This window comes from Trachinotus anak, unplaced genomic scaffold (assembly GCF_046630095.1).
Source record: "Trachinotus anak isolate AG129_WGS33_773 ecotype Australia unplaced genomic scaffold, CSIRO_AGI_Tana_v1 ptg000005l, whole genome shotgun sequence".
Taxonomy (NCBI): Eukaryota; Metazoa; Chordata; class Actinopteri; order Carangiformes; family Carangidae; genus Trachinotus; species Trachinotus anak.
Window position 1 is genome coordinate 16234299 of NW_027273856.1, and position 26892 is coordinate 16261190.

Consider the following 26892-nt stretch of genomic DNA (forward strand, 5'->3'; position numbering starts at 1 on the left):
ATGGGACTTGTGCTTTGATAAATAACACCAGGCAGTAATATGAGCCTGATATGCTTTTTTTGTTTGCTTGTTGGTTTTGCTTCAGGACGCAGTGGAAGACTTTCTACCTCACAGCAGACAGAGAAGAAATGGTTAGTCCAATAGTTTTGTATTATTGAGTATGATATGAAGCTGAATAGTCTGATATTTTTGCAAGAGTTAGATGAGAAGCTTGATGCTCTTATATCAGTTTGTTAAATATACAGCTAGTGCCAGGAGTTTAGTTTAGCTAAGTATGACTAGAAAACAGATAACCTGCAATCATGTTGTCACAGTCAGATTCCTCTGTAACCAGTGAAGCTTACGCCGCTGCTGATCTGCTGTGGAAAAACACAGGGCTGCGTGTCTGCTCTGTCGCTGCTACTGCAGCTCTATCTGTCTATATAGAGTTTGCAGGATACTTGAATGTTGGATTCTCTTCATTTTAAATTAATTTATGATTCATAGGAAAATATCACCAAATTATCACATTCTCTTCATTTGACACAGTGGTTTAAAGGTGTTCAGCCCCTCATTTCAGTTTCCCAGCCTGTAGCTTTAATATACTCGACTTATTTTGATTTGCTGACAAGTTTGCCATATTGAGGTTTATAAATGGTGAAGCTGATCTGGAGCTGATTGTACCTCCAGTTTATTTTCGATAACTGGAAAAAAAATCACTTATTGCAGGTTTAAAAAGTTTATATGCATAGCATATAGAGACTGCCCTGTAAGTACTGATCCGTAGTTACGTTTTGTTGCTAGGCAACATCTAGTGGTTGTACTAATTATGACGGGAGCAAAGGGAAAAGTGCAGTGACGTAATTTATAGAGCAACAAAGTCCAGGTCAGGAGGAGGTCAGGGTGGATGGATGGGTCAACAAAACACAGGAATATGACACAGGAGAGCTGTGTTCGATTCCCATGTGAAACTGGCAGTTTTTGTTGTTTCTATTATCTACCACCATTTAACAAAGTTAACCACGTTGTTTTTATTACAACCATGACAGCAAAGATCGTCTAATGTTGAGGAAGTACAAATATTGACCCAAAACCCAAAACTTTCTTGAACCTAACCAAGTGGTTTTAGTCTCTAAAACTAATCAAGCCATGACTACTATTATAATAACCATGGCGAAGAAGGTAGGTACACCGCTTGCGGTACAGTGTGCGAGTTTGTGATTGTAACCATAACAATCACCATATGCCTGCTGCTGTAGGGGCACTACAAGACACTCCTGTGGGTTAATTATAATTAATTATATTATGTTAATTATATAAATAATATACAATAAGATCAGATTGTGACAGACTTCATAAACCAGGGTAATCTCTGCGCCATTTTTGCATAATCTAGGCTGCATATGCCCATGTCCATAGATTTAACAAATGCCAAATGCATACTTATCTGTGACAAATTAAATTTTACCCTTCAGCACCACCTCTGGATTACATGCACAGTGTTGGTATGTCCTGAAACCAAAATAATAAAACAATATTTTTCCTGCAGCGGAGCTGGATCATGTTGAGTATGAAGTGGAGGTGGAGCTGAATGTGACAGATGTTGGGACAGTGGATTATCTCAGGAGCCTGCTGAACAACGGCAGCTTGTCCCTGGCTCTGGGTCCCACAGTGAATGTCACGCACATTGACATCACCACAGGTAAGAATGAACTTTCTGCTGGTGCAAGTGTATTTTAATAAAATCAGTTCCTGTCCTCTGTCCATCAGATGTTTATTGTGTAATTTCTCATCTATTAACTCCAGATATCTGGAGGAAGTGATAGTGCTGACCTCTGTCACCATAAAACTGTTCAAGTTTGTCTTTAACCGTCAATATGTTATATTGAATATTACAGACACTTCCTTACAAACTGAGACTTCGACACATGCTATTATTTCATCTTTTCTAAAGAAATTACCTCCTCAATTTGTGAATAATAACTGAAGACCAATGTCCAACCTCCCTTTACTAGGAGAAATACTTGAAGAAGATGTCTAACCTACAAACAATTAATTAAAAAATGATGTTTCAATCAATACAATAGATTCAGATCTAACAGCACTCAAATGCCCCTTATCAAACTAGGAAATGCCCTTAATATCAATAGTGATTCAAAAGTTTGATCTCACAGCTGCTTTTTAAATGCAAAGTCCTAAAGATTTTGTCGGCCCATTATGGTCAGTCCATGGTCAAAACTGAATATACTACTACTATGCTACAGTACCTAAATCACTTAAGTGTATTACTGAATCAAATTTAAAAATCTACTTCTCATCTATAAAGCATGTTGACATGTGAGTTCATGTTCAAATGTGAAATCTAATTTAAAAAGCACCAGTATCCTATGTATCAAGAGTAACAGGCCTTGCTCTGAAGAACATGGCTGATGTTTTACATTACAACACTAATACTGATACAACATTGTGTAAGTGGCATTTTCCTGCTGTTGCAGGTTGAGGTGGAGCTAGCTTATCCACTTCAGATACAGTCAGGTAAATTCGTCCAGTGATTCCCACCCTAAGGATCAGATTCCTCAATAGGGGCACCAGATATCTCTGAGGGGTTGTGAGATGCTTATTGGAAAAAATTAAGTTCTGATACATGTTTTCATTTTTTGTATTTTTCTCTTAACGTTTTTTTGTTTTACCTGTAACCTAAATTTTACCTCTTGGGCCTCAGACAGTTATTATTGTTTTGGGTTTTTTTGGTTTTTTTTGTTAGTTTTTTTTTTTTTTTGTAAAATTTTAATCTATAGGAACTTTGTATCTGCTACATGAATGTAGTAAAGGAAGAAGTACCATATATGTAGTGCAGGAGAAGTGTAAAGTAAGTACAACAATATTTCTCAAATAAATTTACTTTAACTTTCTACCACTGGTTCTGTGTTAGCTGTTATTACTCACAATGTTAAATCAAGCTGCTTGAGCACCTCTGTTTAATGTATTAATAGTAGTGAATGTGCACCGGTTAATAATTTACCACAAAATTACAGTGCAGTCTGTAACCTCTTGGACAGTTGGCTCAGCACATTAGATTTGAAATGAAACAATTACTATGAGGTGAAGTTGCCGCCCTTGACCTTTAATGTAATGTGATTTACCTCAAGATTTGTTGAATGGTTTAGGAACTTTTAGCCAAATTATTGCTCTGAACAGGAATTTTACGAGACCTTCAAAGCCAATAGTCAGAACTTGAACCTCAGTGACCGTTTTATTTGAAATGCCAACACAATACAAAATATGTCCCTGTCCAAATACTTGAAAACTTCACTGTACGTCAACAGAAAGGTTCCTGCTTGGCTTCATAGACAGGGTAGTAGTGTGGCCACATACACAAGTTAAAAAATTTTAAATACAAAATCCTGTAGTGGCTGGGCAGCACAGGTGACCTTACTCTGCCCAGTGACTGCAGAGGCCAAACACTGGTAGCCTATTGATGATATTATGTTTCATTTTGTTTTATATAATAAAAACAGGTTGTAAAACTACAAGATTACTGCAGTTTTTTTGCTCATTCTGTTTTTTTTTACTCTTTTGTTTTTAGTGTGTTACCCAAATAGCACCAACTTCCGGTGCATATGTGAGGATCAGTATGTTTGGTCATACAGAAACTGTATAACATATGGAGCCTGTGATCCCATCATTAATGACACGTGCAGATGCATCAACAGCATTCCAACCAATGGGGAATACTGCCAGCCAAAGACAGGTGACATTACTTACATAAACCTTATTTACATCTAAAGTCTTAAACGCTGCATCTTTAAGTGCTGTCATTAAATGCTTTTTTCTTGTTTCTTTGCATGCTAGAAGTTTTCCAGTTGTACACATACTTGCTTGAAGTGGAAATCAGCATCAGTGACATTGCACTGATAGGACAGTTGGACGCCTTGGAGAGAATCAGTTTTCCTGTTAGAGTCAGCAACACAGTCAACATCACACAAATTGACATAATATTTACTGGTAAGAACATCATTGTAGTTCATGTAATCTTTATCTGGTTATTAAAAAAAATAAAGGATAACACACTATATATAAATATAAATTGGCGGAGACTGTAGGCGGTTGCAATAAGTCTCATTCCTCCAATCAGAAGCATGCTATCATCGTTAGCATGTTTTAAGGTCAGTGCATCTAGCCAGCACATAATGTTCTGTCATGGATGATAGGGTTGGGACGGTTGCAAACAAGTGATTGTAACTGTCCCCAAGCTAAGCAGCCATATCAAAACGGAACACACAACAATATTATTCAACATTTTTAGTTCAAAATAGATAAAACATGCATTTTGTCCCATAGCACAACAGGTGCAACAATAACTGCTCATTTCAATGCATAAGAGAATACAAACAAGTCATTTGGGGAATTATTTTGGTAGCCTCTCCTCGTCTTAAAATATATTTGCCTGTTCTGTTTATCATCAGCAATGAAACAAATCAATTGTGTCTATTTTGACTCAAGATAAACCTACACAAAACAAAACTCAGTAACTTTTCTTTAATTAATATTATTGTATATATAAATAATACTATAATATTACTGTGAAACAATGCATAATTTCAGAATACTATGCTTATTCAGACATGAAGTAGGTGTTAGTGAAATTTAATGTAAAATGTAACTTTTTACTATGTTGCAACCATTCTTGATCCGTCTAGTCCAAATAGTCTCCATAGTAGTAGTATATGCAATCATCCCCAGTCTCACCTGACTTAAAGAAAAAAAAAATAGATGATAAAAATCACATGATTTCAATGTGCAGCTAAATAATGACAATTATTTTTGTTCAACAGTGCCTCCAGTTATTTATGAATACCAGATTTTCATTGAGGTGAACACTACAGATGTAGATCAGCTGAGAAACACCCTGGAAAAAATAACCTTTCCGGTCCAAGCCAGCGTGCTAATAAACATCTCAAATGCTGATATAACTACAGGTAAGAGCAATTATCTCAGCCTTCAGGGGGTAGATTTTATTATGATGTGTTTTGAAATTTTGATTTAGAAAGGTAGAAAACGTGGTGTTTTCTAAAGTTTGCAGCCAAGATGGCACTGGTTTCCAGTGCCGCTGCGAGGATGACTTCTTCTGGCCTTGTGATAGTTGTGTGACCTATGGAAAATGTGATGGTGATACAAACAACACATGCAGTTGCATCAGAGCGATTCCCACAGACGGACAATACTGTCAGTCAATACACAATCAAAGTGAGTATGACCATTACTTCATCACTGCATCACTTATTTAAATGTTTTGAATGTGATAAAAAAACCTTTTCTACTTGATTTGTTCAAAACTGATTGTGAGTGTATGACTCTCCTTTGCTATATTTGTTATTTTACTTCAGTGAGTTCCTTTTTCTTATCTCATGAATTCTGTGCTCTTTCATCACCAACAACTCTTTGCCTCTCTCTACAGACCTTACAGCATGTCCTCTGACAACAACCTCACCATCAACAGGTAGATAGAGTAGATGTTAGTGGATTAAATCACATAAGGAAACACAAACAAGAATTGTGTTTGTGTATAATCCATTTCATTTCTATTACGTTCATTTATTTTCTGCTTCTGCAGCTCCTCCAGTTGTGTATGAGTATCTCATTTCTATTGAGCTGAACATCTCAGATGTTACAGTGATAGACCAACTGAGGACCATTTTGAGCAACATCAGTTACCCCATCAGCATCAACAACCACATACAAATCTCTGATGTCAACATTTCTACCGGTAGGAATAATCTCTGTACACACACATAGTTGTTTCTAATATTATTTTTTCATGCTCTGAATATGATCAAAGAATATTTTTTGATCTGTTATACTATCACTGCTTTTTTGCCCTCACTTGGTTCTTTAAAGAGTTTAATCTGTGCTTGTCCCCAGTTTGCTCTCCGAACAGTGGTGGTTTCCAGTGCAAATGTGAGGATCAGTATCAATGGTCATGTGACCAGTGTTTAATGTATGGATCCTGTGACAACATCACTTATGACACATGTGGATGCATCAATGCCATTCCCCCTCATGGACAATTTTGCCAGCCTGTTGACCAATACAGTAAGCAGTTTTTCACTACGCTGTACGGGTTCATCATTACGAATCCTCTTTGGTGGCATTTCCTTAACTGGTAGTGAATGCCAGAATATTCTGTGACAGGACCCTGTTGTGGAGTGTAGACTAAAAACTATTCGGTGTTATCAGCATAATCAAACCTTATCCATGCTCCTCCTATGGACTGAAAATACTTTGCTGATACAAAGATCTTTCATCCACCAACAGACTTCACAGCTTGTCCCCAATCAACACCCTCTACACCAACAAGTAAGCCTCACAAGATATTCAGTCAATATGAAGTATAACCATTAAAAGTAATACAGCTAACATTACTTTTTACATTTTCTTTGATTTCTGTCTCTGCAGCTCCTGCAGTTGTTTATGAATACCTGATTTCTATTGAGCTGAACATCTCAGATGTTACACTAATCACTCAACTGAGGACCATACTGAGCAACATCAGTTACCCCATCAGCATCAATAACCACATACAAATCTCTGATATCAACATTACTACAGGTAGGATGTTTTCATCTTGATTTAACAAAATCATTTTAAGCAACATTATTACATTTGTAGCAAACATTCATTGTTGTTAGGAACACTTACCTGCTATGACAAGTCAAATGTCTGCTGGGAAAAAGGTCTGTTATGGGCTTTCCCTTTGGCCATATTCATAATTGGCATTGAAACTATGATAGAGTGGCAGAAATACAGTCCATCCATAAAGTATTCACAGCGCTTCACTTTTTCCACATTTTGTAATGTTACAGTCTTATTCCAAAATTGATTAAATTCATTTTTACCTCAAAATTCTACACACAATACCCCATAATGACAAAGTGAAAAAGTTTGCTTGAAACTTTTGCAAATATATTAAAGATAAAAAACAAAAAAATCACATGTACATAAGTATTCACAGCCTTTGCCATGACACTCATGAGCTCAGGTGCATCCTGTTTCCACTGATCATCCTACAGATGTTTCTACAACTTGATTCGAGTCCACCTGTGGTAAATTCAGTTGACTGGACATGATTTGGAAAGGCACACACCTGTCTATATAAGGTCCCATAGTTAACAGTGCATGTCAGAGCACAAACCAAGCCGTGAAGTCCAAGGAATTGTTTGTAGACCTCCGAGACAGGATTGTATTGAGGCACTGATCTGGGGAAGGGTACAGAAAAATTCTGCAGCATTGAAGGTCCCAGTGAGCACAGTGGCCTCCATCATCCGTAAATGGAAGAAGTTTGGAACCACCAGGACTCTTCCTAGAGCTGGCCACCTGGCCAATCTGAGCGATCGGGGCAGAAGGGCTTTAGTCAGGGAGGTGACCAAGAACCCTATGGTCACTCTGACAGTGCTCCAGCGTTGCTCTGTAGAGAGAGGAGAACCTTCCAGAAGGACAACCATTTCTGCAGCACTCCACCAATCAGGCCTGTACAGTAGAGTGGCCAGACGGAAGCCACTCCTCAGTAAAAGGCACATGACAGCCAGCCTGGAGTTTGCCAAAAGGCACCTGAAGGACTCTCAGACCCTGAGAAACAAAATTCTCTGGTCTGATGAAACAAAGATTGAACTCTTTGGCCTGAATGCCAAGCGTCATGTCTGGAGGAAACCAGGCACCGCTCATCACCTGGCCAGTACCATCCCTACAGTGAAGCATGGTGGTGGCAGCATCATGCTGTGGGGATGTTTTTCGGCAGCAGGAACAGGGAGACTAGTCAGGGTCCAGGGAAAGATGAATGCAGCAATGTACAGAGACATCCTTGATGTTAAGTATTGAGCAAAGGCTGTGAATACTTATGTACATGCGATTTTTTTTTTTTTTTTTGTTTTTTATTTTTGATATATTTGCAAAAATTTCAAGCAAACTTTTTTCACTTTGTCATTATGGGGTATTGTGTGTAGAATTTTGAGGTAAAAAATGAATTTATTCCATTTTGGAATAAGGCTGTAACATAACAAAATGTGGAAAAAGTGAAGCGCTGTGAATACTTTCCGGATGGACTGTATGTCAAGACAAACAAACCAATGCACAGTCCCCATATATCAGGGGCAAGGTTGTTATGGTTAATGTGTTCACAGATAATTGCCTCCTACTGTTTTCAGCATACACAAAGCAGCACATTTCTGGCCACCTGATAAATGAAGGTCCACCATTTTCTGTCCTACCTTTATATTGGTCTCCACCAATTTTGGAGAAAAAATTACAAAAAAAAACTTTATTTACAGTTGTCTGTAGATGACAAGTTCACAGGATAATGTTGCCTTTTTGGACTCAACCAGACACTAAATGGTTGGAGTATAGAGCCAACCACAGCTAAAAGAAGCTAAAAAGAGATTAAACAAGCTGCTGAGTCAGGTGATTTTCCTCAGTAGAATGGTCACCACGGGAAAACAACAGTCATAATGTCCATATTATTATTTACACAGTCCTCATTGATTAATTAAACTTTTTCTTTTTACCATTGTATGTGTATTAAATACTTTAGAAACATTTCCTTATCTGGAAAATTCTTTTTTTCCCTCAGTTTGCTCTCCCACCAGTGATGGTTTCCAGTGCAAATGTGAGGATCAGTATCAATGGTCATGTGACCAGTGTTTATTGTATGGATCCTGTGACAACATCACCTCTGACACATGTGGATGCATCAATGCCATTCCCCCTGATGGACAATATTGCCAGCCTGTTGACCAATACAGTAAGCAGCTTTTTAACCACTTTGTACAGGTTTGTCAAAGCATTTAAACATATGAAAGGAAAGACTGTGACCTTTTCAGCTCTTCCTTCATGATTCCCTATTCATTGCACATGTATTCCCAGAATTGCCAGTATTGATTTATGCAGTAAGTTGGTCTGTAATTAAAAAAAAATCCAAACAAATGTAGTAAACATAATTTTCAATAGAGTTATTTAAACTAAATGCAACAAACATGATAAATATCTTTCCGCCCTTTCAAATTCCATGTTGAGTCTTAAAAGGAATCAGAATTAACAGTTTAAGCTGTTTAAAGATTTCCAAAACTATAAGTTGCAATAAGTTGAAAGACAGCTCTATTATGATACCTTGTGGTCAAATTTTGGCATCCTGGATAGATTGGCTTTGTTGTTTAAAACTGGCTTTTTGGCTTTTGGCTCTTGTACTGTGACACACCTGTAATATTGACTATTTCTCAGAAGTTATTTGATGACAAGCTCTGAGTGTCTCTTTGTCATAACTGGTGTTCAAGCTGGCAACAGACAACAGCTTGCTTCAGTCAGAAGGAAACCTTTGGAAACAGTGCCATCTGTTGTTGAGATACATAATTACATTTTAATGTCTTTTCCTCAGATGTGTGTTGACCCCACTTTTTCAAATGTTATGCTCAAGCTAGTACAGTGTTTGGCTCAGAAGTGTCAGTGTCTGTTCTCCTCTATCTCTCTCTGTTCTTGTTTACAGACTTTACAGCTTGTCCTCTTACAACAACAACTCCAGCACCAACAAGTGAGACTTACAGAGAATATTTCATCTGTGAAAACACAAAAAGATACAACAGCACTGATTACAAGTGATATACTGTTGCTTTTGTAGTTTAATTTTCACATAACTCTTTTGATTTATGTCCCTGCAGCTCCACCAGTTATTTATGAATACAAAGAGAGTGACAGTGCTAAATCAATGAACAACATTAAATGACTATAACGTAAATACTTAAGATCAAGCATCTTTGTCACATCAAACCATATTTCTTTTAATATCTCCTTACAGCTTCTCCAGTCATTTATGAGTACCTCATTTCTTTTGAGCTGAACATCTCAGATGTTACACTAATCACTCAACTGAGGACCATACTGAGCAACATCAGTTACCCCATCAGCATCAACAACCACATACAAATCTCTGATGTCAACATTACTACAGGTAGGATGTTTTTCATTGTGGTTCAACAAAGTCAAATTCAAAACATTATCTCTGTAGCAAACATAATGTTAACCCCTACCTGCTATGACAAGTCAAATGTCTGCTGTGAAAAAGATATACTGTATATGAGCTTCACTTTGGGCCTGAAACAACTATATGGGGGCAGAAATATGTCAAGACAAACAAACCAATACAAAGACTCCTTATATCAGAAGCAGGTTGTTATGGTTTACATGCTAGCAGATTAATTGCTTACTCCCATATTCAGCACACACAGACAAACTGGAATTGGTTTTTGGTCTCTTCCAATTTTGCAGAAAAATATGTGTTGCTTCATTTTCTAATGTTTGACTTTGTTCATTGGATACTTGCTAAATTTGTAAGTTTGCTATTTTTTGTTGACGGCTAACCTAGCATTCATACTACATTCATACTGGGTTTATCATCGTGTTTTTTTGTATGTATATGTGTGTGTGTGTGTGTGTGTGTATGTATGTATATATATATGTATGTGTGTGTATGTATATGAAATGCCTTAGAGTGATTTCCTTATCAGTAAAAGTCATACATACATGTTTTTTGTCAGTTTGCTCTCCCACCAGTGATGGTCTCCAGTGCAGTTGTGAGGATCAGTATCGTTGGTCATGTGACCAGTGTTTAATGTATGGATCCTGTGACAACATCACCTATAACACATGTGGATGCATCAATGCCATTCCCCCTGATGGACAATATTGCCAGCCTGTTGACCAATACAGTAAGCAGTTTATCCACGAGGGTCAAAGGACTGTGACCTTTTCAGCTCTTCCTTCATGATTCACCCTTCACTGCACATGTATTTCCAGTATTGCCAATATATGATGCACATATTTTAAGACTTGATTTTGGAATTCATAAAAAATGCAAAATGAGGCACATTTGAAAATTATACAGTAAATCATTCAAAATGAAATAAATCAAAACAAATGTAGTAAACATAATTCTCAACTGGGGTTTTACATCACATTACATTAACATGATAAATAGCTTTCTGCTCCATGTTATCTTGAGTTAGAAGGAAACAGTGCCATCTGTTGTTGAGCTGCATAATTACATTTCAGTCTCTTTTCCTCAGATGTGTGTTGACCCCACTTTTTCAAATGTTATGCTCAAGCGAGTACAACGTTTGGCTCAAAAGTGTCAATATCTGTACTCCTCTATCTTCTCTGCTCTTGTTTACAGACTTTACAGCTTGTCCTCTTACAACAACAACAACTCCAGCACCAACTAGTGAGACTTAAACAGTGCTAAATCAATGAACAATATTGAATAATGTCAACATAAATACTAGCTCAAACACCTAGTTGTCACATTAAGCAATATTTCTTTTAATATCTCCTTACAGCTTCTCCAGTCATTTATGAGTACCTCATTTCTTTTGAGTTGAACATCTCAGATGTTACACTAATCACTCAACTGAAGACCATACTTAGCAACATCAGTTACCCCATCAGCATCAACAACCACATACAAATCTCTGATGTCAACATTACTACAGGTATCAACAGAAACGCACAGAAATCATTAATGAAAATACTGAAAATAATTTCAAATTACATTAAAAAATCTGACATATTTGTGTTTGTATGTCTCTGCAGTTTGTTACCCCAATGGTACAACATACCAGTGCAGATGTGAAGAGCAGTTTCGTTGGCCTTGTCATTTGTGCTCCACTTTTGGAAAATGCAGTGATGAATTTAATAACAGTTGTGGATGCATCAATGCCATTCCTCCAGATGGCTTTTCTTGCCAGCCACTGACAGGTAGGAGCTAACAGCCTCCTCTGAATACCTTTCAGGCCTCAGTTACATTTACGATTTGTGGGTTTAATGTTTACTCTTTTCAAACAGATCTCTTCATTTGTCCATCACCAACTCCCCCAGATGGTATGAAATACCAAAGTATTTTTCACATCAGTAAATGTCAATGTTACAAAGTTTAAGTTACAAAGTCTTAACTCAGCCTTTTTTATTCTTATTTACTGAGGTTCTATTATGTGGCCCAAACTATGCCAGTTACTTTCTAGGTGTGATGTTTTCATGGTCGTCTAGTAGACAAAAAAAGTGACTTTTTTCATCTTCTTTCTTTGTTTTAGTAACAACCATAACTGCTGCAACAACACCAATCACTACAACAACCTTCACACCAACCCCAACTGTTACAACTGGTATGTAAAATATTGACTTTTTCAGTTAATATTGAAATGTTTAATGTTTTGCTACAACCATCACACAACTACATCAACAACAGTAAATAAGATTTTGACAAAATGGTTTTATGTCTATATTGGTCTTAAAAGACTCACATGCATGACATTGCCAAAAGTAAAAACTATAGGTTTTCCAATAAATACATTTAACAAACTATTTAAAGTATCAACACCCGTTGTGACAGCAGACCTTAACATTATGACAGTTGCACCATCAACAAGCAGTTGTTTGTAAATACTTGTTGTAATACCATTCATTATTATAAGTATAAATAATCAGTGTACGTCAAAAAATTGCAAAACCTCACAATGACTGTTTTAAGTCTGAGTATTTGATTATTTGTTGTCCCTTTTGCCACAACACCTTTAAATCTGACAGACCTTAGCACCACCACACTCACAACTACACCAATAACAGCACTGACCAGAAAGCATTTAGAAATAAGTCATTAGTAACACTCTTCTTTTCCAGATTCAACATCTGTACAATAACTGTAACATCCCCAACAACCACTCTATACTTATAATGATCAGATCAGAGAAAAACATGTTGTGAAATGCAGTAAGTGGTATAGGCTTAAATATAGTTTCTATTGTCACTAACACGTTATGATAAAAAATGGTCTTTGTAGATTCAACAACTAATGCTACAGTACTAATTAATAACTAATATACCACAACAGCCACAATTTCACCAACAACTGCATCCTAAAACTTCACAGAGCAAGTTATCTAGGTTCAAAAAACTTTAACTTTAATTTTTTTTTTAAAAATCAGACAAAAACTATGGTGCCAACAATCACTCAGCTACTGAAATGTTCAAATATACAGGCATGAGTCACATTTGGTGAAATTTCGATTGTACAATGGTCTTTCGATCCTATTTTTACTTTCTGTTTACTTGATAGGTGTTTCACATGGGTTTTAAAAGTGACTCTGGTATCCAACCACAGTCCTAGTTCCTGAAAATATTCAGCTGTTTCAATTTCATGACCATGAAGGGTTTGGATTTGGGCATTAGACTGGACACTCTTTGGTGACCTAGAGAATAGTGTATATTTAGTTTTACCAGAATTTAAAACAAGCTTATGTATGTTTGTCATCCACATAAAAGTGTACATTAGTTTAGGGTGGCAGTGATGATGACATTATGGTATATGGTGAATAAAAGAGGACCAAGAATGGACCATTATGGAACACCAGTACGAACTGTAAGAGGACTTGACTTGAAACTGTTGGACACTACTGTCTTAGTTCTATCTGGGAACTCAGTCCATGTACTTGCCACAGAACATGTTCAAGGTAAAAACCTACAGTGTAACCAACAATCTCTTTGACTGCTGCACTCCTTTAATTTGTCAAACCAAATCACCATTGTCAATGAGCCCTAGTGACTAATGCTATATTTTTACATTTGGGACACATAACATGTATATGCAAAATGTATTGTTAGTTTTGATGGACTTCTTTATATTCAAGTTCTGCTATTGCTACAGAGGATCTGAGCACTTCAGGTCGCTTACTATAGCAACTATGAGTTACAACATATTTTAGAGCAAAACTATATTTTTGAAAAGGATTTAACTTCACAGTTTAACTGATACCAAATGGTACAATGTTCTTTCCAGTTATAGACACTACAACAGTTACACCAACACCAACATAAGTACTTTAAATAAAGCCTCATTCTTATTTTAAATTAGGGTTTTATATGGTAGTCTAAATACCACAGTGAATGATTTGAGCTTGACAAATTCAATTTTATACATTTACACTTAAAACAACAACTACACAACCAACTATATACTTACAAGTAAAAGTTAAACTGTATTAAGATTAAAACATTACAACACCCACAACAGCAACATTTATAGATAATTTTGTGAAAAGTATACAGTGCATTAAATATATTTATGTTATGATTATTTCTTCATGACTTATAGGAATGTATATATTTAAAGATATGGTAAAAATGATTCTGTTGTTCCTCAGTGATAATTTATTAGTAGGCTGGTTGTTTTAGAATAATTATTTTTAAAAATGTGCATAGTGAATGACTTGGGCATGAATAATTTTGCATTATCACTGACACATTATGATTAATGTTCTTTACAGACACAACTGCTATTTCTACCACAGATCTAAACGTTACAACACCCCTAACTATACTGCCATCTGTAATCAGTATGTTGTTATGAATAAGAATAAGAAGGGATGATTAGCAGTCTGTTTAACATCTGCCTGAAAATTCTCAGTAAACCACAACTGGAAGGACATGACTTTATTACTGAATATAGTGGATAAATAACTGTAAGATTTTCTCTTTAGACTTAACAGATTTAAACAGCACTACAGCTACACCACCACCAACAACGACAATTGTAACAAGTATTTTAAAATACGAGATGGGTGTATCATCTGCAACAAAACTAAAAACTCAACTGAAACTCAACTGAAAACACAAAACTACAGTATATTATATGTAAATATTATCATTCCAGATTCAACAATCAACAGTACTACACCCACAGCTGTACCAACATCTGCAGTTACCAGTAAGTTTTAAAGAAATAAAGAATATTTATCTTTCATGATAAATAAGAAAATCTGTCATATTACTCAATATATATTTTATATATATTTATATTTTATCATTTTAAAATGATAAAATATAAATATAAAATACAAATATAAAAATGATGATTTGAATTCTTTTTAGATTCAACACTTATTGATACAACAGTTGTGAACACTACAATAACACCAACAACATTTGTAACAAGTAAGTGCTTAAAAATAAGTCAGGAAAATAGGTAAATCGTTGGACTTGAAGGTTAAAACTGTTTTTGTAAAATGCAGTCAAAGTTGAACTTGAATAGAAATATTACAGAATAGAATAGAAATTTCAGCAACAGCAGATGATCATGTCAAGTACTGGTTGGATTGAGACCTTCCAGCCACAATATCTTTTGCTACAACAAACTGGAACAATACCATGTCTAAAGTTTTTGATGTTCATGTTCTGCTTCAGATTCTGTTACTACTACAGATGTCAACACTACAACAGTTGCAACACCAACAACAATTGTAACAAGTCAGTGTTTTGTATTTGTTTGTAATTTTTTCTTCATTTGTCTTCATTATCCTTCTTGAAGGCTTTTACTTTACACATTATTTGTTTTTTCCAGATTCAGCACATTTTGCCACAACAGATGTGAACACTACCATAGCTACAACACCAACAACTGTAACAAGTCAGTGATTTTAAATAATTCTCACATCACATTTCCTTGTTTTAACAAACACATTTGAAGTAAAGTTGCAGACAACAGTTTTTACCAGAAAATCTTTAGAATCAATTGAAAGGCTGTCACTTTGTTTTAGTTTTTTTGTTTTCAGTTTAACATGCATAATTATGAAATTGTCTTTTTAGATTCAACAGCAACTGCTACAACGGGTGCAAACACAACAATGTTTACGACATCACCAACAACAACTGTAACAAGTAAGTGCTTAAAATAAGCATATGTTACAGTAAGTAACATGTAATTTACAGTATAGTACTTGATCTGGGCTTTATTGTTAGCTATAATAATTGTTATCAATAATATTACTACTACACATCTAAACAAAACAATACCTACATAACAATTGTACAATACAATAATTTAACTTATTATAACACAATTATTATTATTTAAGTTTGAATCATGTGGCATACTTTCCCCATAAATGGGTAGTAAAACTTCATTGAAAGAGATTTGGGCCTGAGTAATTTTGGTTTGTAAAGCCAACCATAACATATGGGCGTAAAATTGTCCTTGAAGATTCAACACCAATTGGAACAAAATATCAAAACACCACAATACCCTTAACTTTATGAACACTAGTAGTTAAAACAAGTGTTTCTAATTCTAACATCACTTCTTCTTATAATAACTCAAAGTTGCCAGCAACTGTATTTACCAGTCTGAGCACTACATAAGCCACAGTTATATGAGTTGTTAAAATGGCCCTCCTTGTTATGAGAAGGGGGTTATTGTTAACTAATAAATACGAAAAATTTCGTAGAACTTCACAATAAATGATCTGAGCATGAATCATTTCCTTTCTATTGTCAGCATTTACATACATGTAAAATGTTTGTAGAAAGGTTGCAGATTCAACACTATTTTCTTTGCATTTTGTTTTTTCCACAGATTCAACATCTGCTGCCACAACAGACATGAACACTACAACAGTTGCAACACCAACAACAATTGTAACAAGTCAGTGTTTTAAAATAATATAACATTACTTCTTTTTTCCAGATTTAGCTTCCTTTACTTTTTATCTTCATGTCAGATTTTACATCTCAGTGTGACATACAAAATTAAAAAAAACATTCTTTCCAGATTCAACAATTGCTACAACAGATGTGAACATGACATCATTTACCACGACGCCAACAACTGTAACAAGTAAGTGCACAGAAAAAAAGTTTAAAAATGTTAAAAATGTATGAAATATATAGTCATTAACTTTGCTGCAACAGATCAAAACATTAGAATACTCACAATTTACCACGAATGTAACCACTATGTTACTATTTTGCATTACCACTATTTATGAACTCCACGATAATATTTACGTACATCTGTATATACCTGTAGATTTAAGGGATGGGGTAAAACTTCTGTTTTCACAAACACAATTTTCAGCAATTCATTTTTATTTGATTTCATTTTGTCATGACAGTTGACACATATTGTAATATAAAATTGTAAATAAAATTACCATCAGTAATCTAAGAATGAATCATTTTGTTTTCTATTGTTGGTAGTAACATATGTTTGCAATATGTTCGTTTCAGATTCAACACCTGTTGCTACAACACATCTGAACACTACAACACCCACAACTGCAGCAACAACAGTAGTTACAAGTAGGTTTTTTAGACAAAGAATGTAGTAGCATTACCCTAGTTAAGTCACCAGTTTAGTTTGGATTTTTTCTTCATTTTTCTTCATTATTCTTCTTAATGGATTTTACATTATACATGATGTGTTTTTTCCAGATTCAACACATTTTAGCACAACAGATATGAACACCACAACAGCTGGGACACCACCAACAACTGTACCAAGTAAGTGTTTTTAAATAATCTTACATTACTTCTCCTTGTTGTATCTTGTAAAAAGTTGCCAGCAACTGTATTTACCAGTAGGCTTTTACTATTTACTGGGGGTCTAACTTGTTATAATGTGTTTGAAATTAATTTGTTGGATTTTATTTTTTTAGTTTAAGATGTATATTTCTATATTATAGCCTTTTCAGATTCAACAACAGTTGCTACAACAGTTGTGAATACAACAATAGTGGCCACAACACCAACAACAACTGTAACAAGTAAGTGCTTAAAATAATTATTACAACATATGTGATGCTTGATGTGTGCTTTATTGTAAGCAATAGTAAACACATAATCCTAAAAAGGCAAATGTTGAATTACTGAACAACTGTGACTACCAGCATGTGTTAGAAATAAGGGAAGCTATAACATTTTTCCTCAATTTAAGAGTTTTACTTTATATATTATGTGCTTTCTAGATACAACACCTGTTGCCACGACAAATAGGACCACTACAACAGCAGCAACACCAACAACAATTGTTACAAGTAAGTGTTTTTAAATAATTACTTCTCCTTGTTATACCTTTTGTAAAGTTGGTGTAACTCTTACACCAACAACTGTAGCAAGAAAGAGCCTACAATAATTGTTATCTTCATTTACTGTTATATTAAATTTTACTGCTTACTTTAACATACAAAATTCTAAATTGTTGAATTCAATTCAAATTCTATGTACTTCACATTTAGGGGAAATTTTAAGTAAGTGTACTTATGTTTGTACTATTGTATTTTCAGCTATTAATGTGACCAGCCAACAGACCACAATTACAACAAAAACATCAGAAGCTCCAACCACAAGCCATACAACAATTTCTACCATAGCTAATACCACTATCGCCACCACGCCTGCTACCACAACTAATACGACTGTTCCCACCACAACCATTACCATGGCTACTACCACTACCCCCACCACCACCACTACTACAGCTTTTACAGCTACCCCCAACACCACCACTACTACAGCTTCTACCCCCACCACCACCACAACTACAGCTTCTATTGCTACCCTCACTACCACCACAACTACAGCTTCTACCCCCACCACCACCACAACTACAGCTTCTACTGCTACCCCCACTACCACCACAAATACAGCTTCTACCTCCACCACCACCACAACTACAGCTTCTACTGCTACCCCCACTACCACCACAACTACAGCTTCTACCTCCACCACCACCACTACTACAGCTTTTACAGCTACCCCCACCACCACCACTACTACAGCTTCTACCCCCACTACCACCACAACTACAGCTTCTACCACTACTCCCACCACCACCACTACTACAGCTTCCACCACTACCCCCACCACCACTACGACTACAGCTACTACAACTACCCCAACCACCACTACTACAACTACCACCAGTACCATTTCAACAACCACAACAACCACTATTGCACCAACAGGTAGTGTTTTGCTGACAAAAAATAAGATCATATTATTTGATTACATTGCATTGAATACAAGTGCCAGCTGGATTATTTCTTCATTTAATAGTTAAATTAAAATTCCACCAGCCGCCTGACTTCACAAACATGTAGAAATGAAATTGCTTGCATGAGTAATTTTGAGAGTAACCTGCACTGGCACTGCAAATAAATACTAATAAGAGGCTAATGTTTCTTTCTGGAATGACCAAGATAATAGAAAAAGGGCCTCCTTAAACCTTCATTTAATCTCCTCTCTTTTTTGTGCTTATCTGTGTATTTACATCACAAATTCATTAAAAACTGAGATGTTTATCCATAGCTTGATGCATGTTCTTCATCTTTTTCCGTTTCTTTTTTTTTTAATAAACAAACAGGATTCGATGTGGAAATGTCAATAACATTAGACAAAGAATACACAGCAGCATTAAATGATCAAACAAGTGCTGAGTACAGGGAGCTTGAATCAAGCATACGTTCAGTGGTAAGTACTATTAACACCATACTCAATTCTAACTTGTATTTTCTGTTGTTTGTGTTCAAATGTTTTTATCATTAACCATACCTCTCCCACAGCTAAATGATCAGTATAAAGGAATCACAGGATATATCAACGTTTTTGTGAGGGGATTCAGGTACAGTATAATAATTTTGGCATGAACAGAAATTCAGAAGCAGGAGTTATACCACATTTCACATCACAACTTTGGTTTTTTGTTCATTCTTACAGAGAAGGAAGCATAATTACAGACTTTGTGGTTCAGACTACACAACTTGACCCTGATGAACTGGCCAATGTAAATCAAGAACTCCCAGATGCAATGCGTATTATTGCCCCCGTCATTGGCTCAGTTTCTGCGTTTTACACAAGTAAGTTAAAAAAGGCTAGTAGTTTATCACTTTTGGTTTAACTAGACTGAATTCCCATCTGATCCATTTTGCTTTATCAAAAGGTCCAACTCCAATCAGCATTCCTGACCTCACTTACACTGGTAATACCATGACGCTGAAGTGCGGGCCTCCAGAAGACGTTACCGTGGGACAAATTTCTAGTTCTGTGTGGAAATTTAAAGGACGGGAAATTAAAAACGATGGAAGAATGGAAATAACTACTTCTAACGATGCATCTGTGCTCAATGTTAACAATGTTATTCCTGCTGATAGTGGTAAGTCAGAGCCAGCTGACTTTGTTAAGTAATAAGAAATCACTAACAAAGGAATCACTGACAACTTGTATAATACAATAGTTACCCACTACAGACCATAAAAAGCTGGGTTCTATATGTCATGATCATAGATTGTATATAAATGTGGATGTAGCCTCCCTGACATCGACCATAGGTTTCTAAGGAGCAGTTTTGAAGCTCAGAGTAGGCTGCTCTGCCCTCACCATCTTGGCAGTGCCTGACTCTGCTTAACTCCTGGCTAATCCAAAAATGAGCAAAGAAGTGGGGTGTGCGTGAAGTCAAGGCTTTGGTGCATCAGTTTAATAACTGTGGCAACAAACAATATGACATAAAGAATGCTCCGACTTTCTGTGGGCTTGATGCACATAGGTGGTTGATGCAAGAATGCACTGTAGAAAGGAATAAGGGTAAATTTTACTCCATTTTCTGCTTGCCCCAGACTCCTCTCTCACTGTACATACTAAAAATTGATCCATTTTGCCACATGCATAGCTGAGTTTAGCCAACCAGATGTTTGCAGTTTATTTTTCATGGTTTACTTGTTCTCATGCCCTGCCTCCCCCGAAGTTTTCTGGCATTCCCCAGGGGGGATGTGCCTCACACTTTGAAAACTGCTGAGCTTAGGTAACAAGACAGGTTAAGTCAGACTAGAATTTCACTCACCTCAAAAAAAGGAGCATTCTACCACACGTTATGCAGTTATGCCATTAACTGCATAACATGTCATATAATTTGTTTGATGTTTGTATAAAAAAATCGACCAAGAGGCACCAACACCATGAACATGGCAGGGAGGTCACAAGTCACTCAGTGACTCGAATTAGATGAGGTGACACCTAGCAGACAGCTAGTGTCTAGACACAGAGCGGTTAGCCAACTGTGACAGGACACACACCTGTGACTCAAAGCGGCCACACCTGCAATAATGCATAACTTTAAGTCTTAATAAATTTTAATGGGTCAATTACATAAAAGTTCACCACCCCTACAGTTGTCATGAAGGGGGAAAATAGCTATAGATACCAAAACCATTTGTTTGTACCGGGCTGTAAACTTCTTTTTCTGTGCTGTGAAGTCAGGCATTTTAAGATGGGAGTCTGAGGGGACTGTCTCGCTTTTGACTCACAGCCTCAAGTTGTCATTCAAAGAACTGCAGTTTTTGGCACTTCTGTGTTGGCTTCATTTTTCAGCCCATGAGATTGCCACATTAATGCAGTCATTAATACCTGCTTCTCTTGATCACAGGACTCTACAGATGTACTCTGAGGGGCAAAGCAATGGATTTCCTCCAACAAGGAGTTGTAACAGAAGCTAATATCAAACAAGCTCCCATTGTGAGACTACGGAGTGAAGTTAACATAAGATGTGAAGAAAACCTGATACAACCACTTGAGTGTTGTGTGCAGCCTCCCTTCAAAGTCAAGTGGTTTCAAAACGAAGTACCTTTAACGTCAGGTAAGATTCCTCATTCTATCAATGCTGTGAAGTTGGATATAGCTATTAAAAGTTTATCTTATTAACAATGCTGTTAAATGTTGACAGATGCTTTTATTGATGGAGGGGCCAACTGCATCAAGCATGATTACACCATAGGAAGCTGCAGTGGATCACAGGAAGATAAACTACGTTTTATATGTAGGGTAGATGACCCACCAAGTTATGAAATGACAACGACAATGACCATTTTCAGAGATGGTAAGAGCAACTTTTAAAATGTAACAATGCTATTCCTTTGTTGTTTTTACCGTCCTTATCACTAATTGTATATTTAACTCTTAAGATATCAAGTGTGATGATGCTCAGTATGGGGTCGGGCGAGAAGGTGACAGATCAACCATAGGGTGTGCTGAAGGTCAAGAGGGAAGCAAGACTGCGATCTGTCAGGGAACAAGAAAGTGGGAGCTTGTGAAGGACACCTGCATTGTAACAGAAATCAAGGAATTATTAATTGATTCACAGGTAGGTAATCTACTCATCTACCAAACTGTTACATGTATGCCAATGATGATGTTACCACCTGGTAGTCAGTAGGCTCTGGCTACTCACTACTAACTCACCTAAAAGCAAAACTCAAATGCCATATGTACATCGTGCTCTCTCATATGGCATTTGAGTTTTTCTTTTTTTTTCTTTTAATTGGTCCCTGTAATGGGTCACTGTAATTGTTTCTCCTCTCCACAGTGGCTGTGAATTCCAACCACTAGATAGGGTACAAAATCCACAGTACTGGGACGTATCCCTTTATCCAAGCTGAGAGAGAAAACACTATCTGGGGAAATTTCACAAGAAAAAAGACTGTAACTTAGGATGTTAACTAGTCACTATGGCAAACTAAGGCTGCTGAAACCTAAAGCTTTATAGAATGCATTTTGGAGAATTTGGGGCATCTTATTCACCTCGTGGTTAAGAACATATAACTTGTGCTAAAATTACATCATATTTGGTTCAGCCCTGGACCTTAGTTGTACATCATTCTCTCTCTTCCTCCCTTCATATCCAGTCACATCTCTACTGTCCACTTCTGAATTTAAAAAAAAATGTTAAAAGAAAGAAAATGTCAGAAGCCTGTGGATTTTGTCCTTTATTTCCTACAGTGTATTTGCATCAGTAGAGAATTGCTTCATGATTAGTCACCAGTAACTCTCTCAACATACATATGGAATATGAATAGGACAGACTTGGAAAACCCAAGTCTTGAAAGAGGCATAAATGCTTATTTCCACTCAAGAGCAGCACAGACTGCCCTGCATTCTTGTGGCCTAAAGATCGCAGCTGTTGTTTGTAACAGTTTGAAGCACCTCTGCATTTGTCATGCATAGCTTGCAACCTCATACTAACATTGTCCTGATTGTGTTATTAATGTTTCTTTCTTCAAGGATTTGGTTGAGGAAGAAGTGCCACAATTTGTGGCAAATCTAAGTAAAACTGTCCAGGAAGAAAAAACTGAAATTGCAAATTCATCTGCAACCATATCGGCTGTCGTTGACATCCTTAACACTGTTGCAACCATTACCACTGCTGTTAATGAAACTGTCATGCAGGTAAGGTAAACCTTCCATTTTGTTCTTTTAGTAAGGGATATGTGTGTTATGGCAGCAAATGTACTTGACTTTTTGATGAGGTTGTACCCTCACAGTGAAATGTCTCCTCACCTGCAGAATATAATAGCCACCGTTGATCTCATCATTGGTGATGATGCAAGAGAGTCCTGGGTGATTCTGAATGCAAATGAAACTGGCAACGCCAGCTCACAATTACTTGGTTCTCTGGAGAGTCTCTCCGATGATTTGGTTGGGGAGTTTTCCATTAGGACTACACGGATCCAGCTTGACAGAACCACGTTTAACAACTCCTTCAATGCAAACCTGAACTCCAGCGTCATCATAGACATTCCAAGCACCAACATGAACAATGTCTTTATCACCACCATCATCCTCTCCACCCTTAATAATGTTATGCCAACACGGAATTCCACCTTTGATGCCAGCCTCTTCAATGCCACCAGCAATGAAACTGTCAGTGACAGTACCATCAATGCAGCTGTGGTGCTGGTCAAAATAAATGCAACAATTCAGAATGTCAGTCTGAGCTATGACAAGCTGAACAGCACCTTGATACTGAACCCACAGTGTGTCTTCTGGAACTTCACAATCTTCAACAATCTTGGCGCTTGGGATGATAAAGGATGTGAGTTTGTGTCTGACCTAAACGACATAGTAACCTGCAGCTGTAACCACCTGACCTCCTTCTCAATTCTGATGGCAACTGACATCCCTCCATCACTGAGAGAGGCCTTGGATATAATCACTTATGTTGGAGTTGGGATATCGCTAGCAAGCTTAGTTATATGTCTCATAATTGAAGGATATGTTTGGAAAGCCATTACCAAAAATAGCACTGCATTCATGCGTCATGTTTCCATTGTTAATACTGCCTTGTCTCTGTTGATCGCTGACATCTGTTTCATCATTGGTGCCTCTATAGCTAAGAACCCCCTTGAAAACCCAGGGGAGGACTATGAAGTTCCACTTGGACCATGTAGCACAGCAACATTTTTTATGCACTTTTTCTACCTTGCTCTGTTCTTCTGGATGCTCGTGTCAGGCCTTCTGCTCTTTTACCGGACGGTCATGGTCTTCTCACACATGTCCAAGTCAACCATGTTGGCCATTGGCTTCTGTTTAGGCTATGGCGGCCCGCTAATTATAGCTGTTATTACTGTTGCTGTCACAGCACCAAGGAATGGATACATCAGGGGAAAAAATGCTTGTTGGCTGAACTGGAATGAGACTAAGGCCCTTCTAGCCATGGTGATACCTGCCCTGACCATAGTTTTCATCAACATTTTAATTGTAATTGTGGTCTTGTTCAAAATGCTGAGAAGAGGTGTGGCAGACGCAGCCCAAAGAGATGAAAGACATACACTGGTGGTCATTGCAAGATGTGTGATCATTTTGACTCCTTTATTTGGACTGACCTGGTCCTTGGGAGTGGGAACCATGGTGTCATCAACAAATAAAGGAATCCATATTGCCTTCGCATTCTTCAATTCACTACAGGTATTTATACCCACTGAAATACAAAGTTGCAATTTCATGTTTACAAGTATTTTACGTGTATTTTTGTGTAAAAAATCATTATGTGTTCTTTCAATCTGATGATTAAGGAATGTGCATTCCACAGGGTTTCTTCATTTTAGTGTTTGGGACACTTTTCGACTCAAAGGTAAGTTCATACTAGTCTATGCAGGAGGCATAGCATGTGCGCCGTCTGTGTCTACACAATATGTGTTCAAGCACAATATAGAGTGTAGGTCATTCACAACGCCTAGTGTTTTACGTGTTATGAACATGAAAATGTGACCCACAGCTCAGAGCCCAACAAACAATCAGTGTAGTCACAGATGTAAAGCAGGAGAAAAGATATTTGAATCGTATAAATACACTTCAGGTCACAATTTTGCATTAACATCACATAAAACATGAGACATTTTGCTGTTGTCGAGGTAGATTGGAAAATAGATACCACTCTGAGAGAACTTGCAGGTTCAGTAGTCAATGGCACAGTGTAAAAATTCTCTTAATATTTTGGAGGACTAGAGGTTTCTCTTTTGCATCTATAACAGAACACTATGAATTAGGAGTTTTAAACCCAGTACAGAAATAATTAATTAATATAATAATTTACAACAAAGTATTAAAAGGAAAACAAGATAAAGATTATTATATCAAAATGCAATTAGAATATCCAAAATAAAAGTACTCATTATGGAGCAAATGTAACTCAGCCAAGCCTGAAGAGATACGTTGTCTCCATCTCGTGTTTGTGAGAAGTATAGCTGCCGCATTCTGCTCCAGTTGTAGACAGGCAACTGCTGCATAATTTAAATAAGTAAATAATGAACTGAAAAGTAGGAACAAGTTGTTCAACTATGTTTTTTTGGGAGACTTGCTGTGGTCTGTGGCATAATTTCTGATTTGTAAGACCGAACAAGACTCTCTATGTTCTGATTGAAGTTGAGTTGCTCTTCAAAAACAACTCCTAAGTTCCTGCCTGAATGTTATACATACAAGAATGACAAGTTGTGGTTTTACTGGGAGTTCCATTCTGTAAGTACATACATAAGAGTGGTGTCAATCTTTTCATCTACCTTTTGACAAAAAACTAAGTAAGCCTATTTCCCAAAGCGCTAGTCTCATTGATTACTTCCCAAATTGCATAACAGTTTAATACTATTGATTTTGACATTGACAAAAATTTGATTGTGCTTGTAGATCCGTTCTATCCTCTCAAGGAGAGTACCAACAACAAGCAGCGGCACTGGTTCTAATTCAACAAGAGTAAGTGATTTCTGTTTTTTTAGTAACCATGTGTATAACTATTATGTATACTTAAATTCTTTTCAGATTTTCTTTGCATATAAATGCGACAGAAATCATTTCATTAACTTTTTTTCCTGCAATCACTTTATTTTATACATACTTATTTGTCTCTACTATAGAGTACAAGTGGTGGTATTTCCTCATTCAGTGGAACAAATTTGATAAGTCGACTTCTTGGAAGAAGATGTAAGTTGTTTTATATTATGCCACTTTCCTCCTCACTCAAATCAGTTGTCTTATCAAAAACGTATTCTTTGTCTTTCAGATATGTACCATGTTTCACAAGCTACCAACTCAAACAGCAGTGGTGCAACAGAGTCATATGTCCATATCTGAATCAATGCAACAATCTGTACATAAAAAATCTACTTCATTAATTATTCATAAGATTTGTCAGGTATCCATTCGAGTACATCGTGAGGTATTGATTTTCAGTACATAATTAGAAAAACTGTTGAGATGAATGAGGTTTATCTTGCGATAAATTCTTCATTTATGCAACTACACTGCAGAAAAAACAGTGTCAGCTGACGGCTAGGCACTTGGCTTATGTCCAAAACAATGAAACTTCGTTAAATCTACAAAAGTTCAAGTCCTGTGATAACATCATGGTCAGTAGGCTGCAGATCTATTTTGCACATTGTGTGAGAAGGTAAGTTGAATTTTGTTATCAGTGTGACTAAACAATGTGTTAGCTTATCAGCAGCCATGTCACATGCACAATTCTCTGCCATCTCTGTTGTACTGAAAACATAATTTCAGTGACCTGAATTCAGCTTCTGTCTAATGTGCATTGTGCTTGAAAATTGAAACATTGACTAGCAATGAAGTGAAACAATACTTTAATGTTGATTAACCAACAATCTGTTCATTAAGATGTGAAGATGTTTATTGTTTAATGATGTGTGTTTATTGAGTTTCCAATGTACAGTGGATTTATTTTTCAAATCTTTTATTTTTTTAAATTATAAATAAAACTATACAATAATGAAA

At 36.6% G+C, this 26892-nt stretch overlaps 1 protein-coding gene across 1 annotated transcript; it reads left to right on the forward strand.

The window, feature by feature from the left end:
• Positions 1–26892, forward strand: LOC139622224 (uncharacterized). The gene is made up of 46 exons (XM_071479454.1): positions 1–9; positions 86–131; positions 1529–1681; positions 3566–3730; positions 3832–3984; positions 4815–4958; positions 5056–5226; positions 5438–5479; positions 5594–5746; positions 5902–6072; positions 6295–6336; positions 6436–6588; positions 8603–8773; positions 9512–9556; positions 9821–9973; positions 10560–10730; positions 11195–11242; positions 11358–11510; positions 11611–11775; positions 11863–11898; positions 12108–12179; positions 14723–14776; positions 14941–15003; positions 15253–15315; positions 15410–15475; positions 15655–15726; positions 16421–16489; positions 16616–16681; positions 17074–17145; positions 17278–17346; positions 17529–17609; positions 17811–17879; positions 18129–18809; positions 19208–19314; positions 19407–19465; positions 19561–19700; positions 19784–19996; positions 21263–21472; positions 21560–21712; positions 21798–21976; positions 22894–23058; positions 23176–24576; positions 24701–24742; positions 25792–25857; positions 26019–26085; positions 26165–26892. The coding sequence occupies exons 1-46, from the start codon at positions 1–3 to the stop codon at positions 26233–26235; spliced, it is 6714 nt and encodes a 2237-aa protein (XP_071335555.1). The 3' UTR covers positions 26236–26892.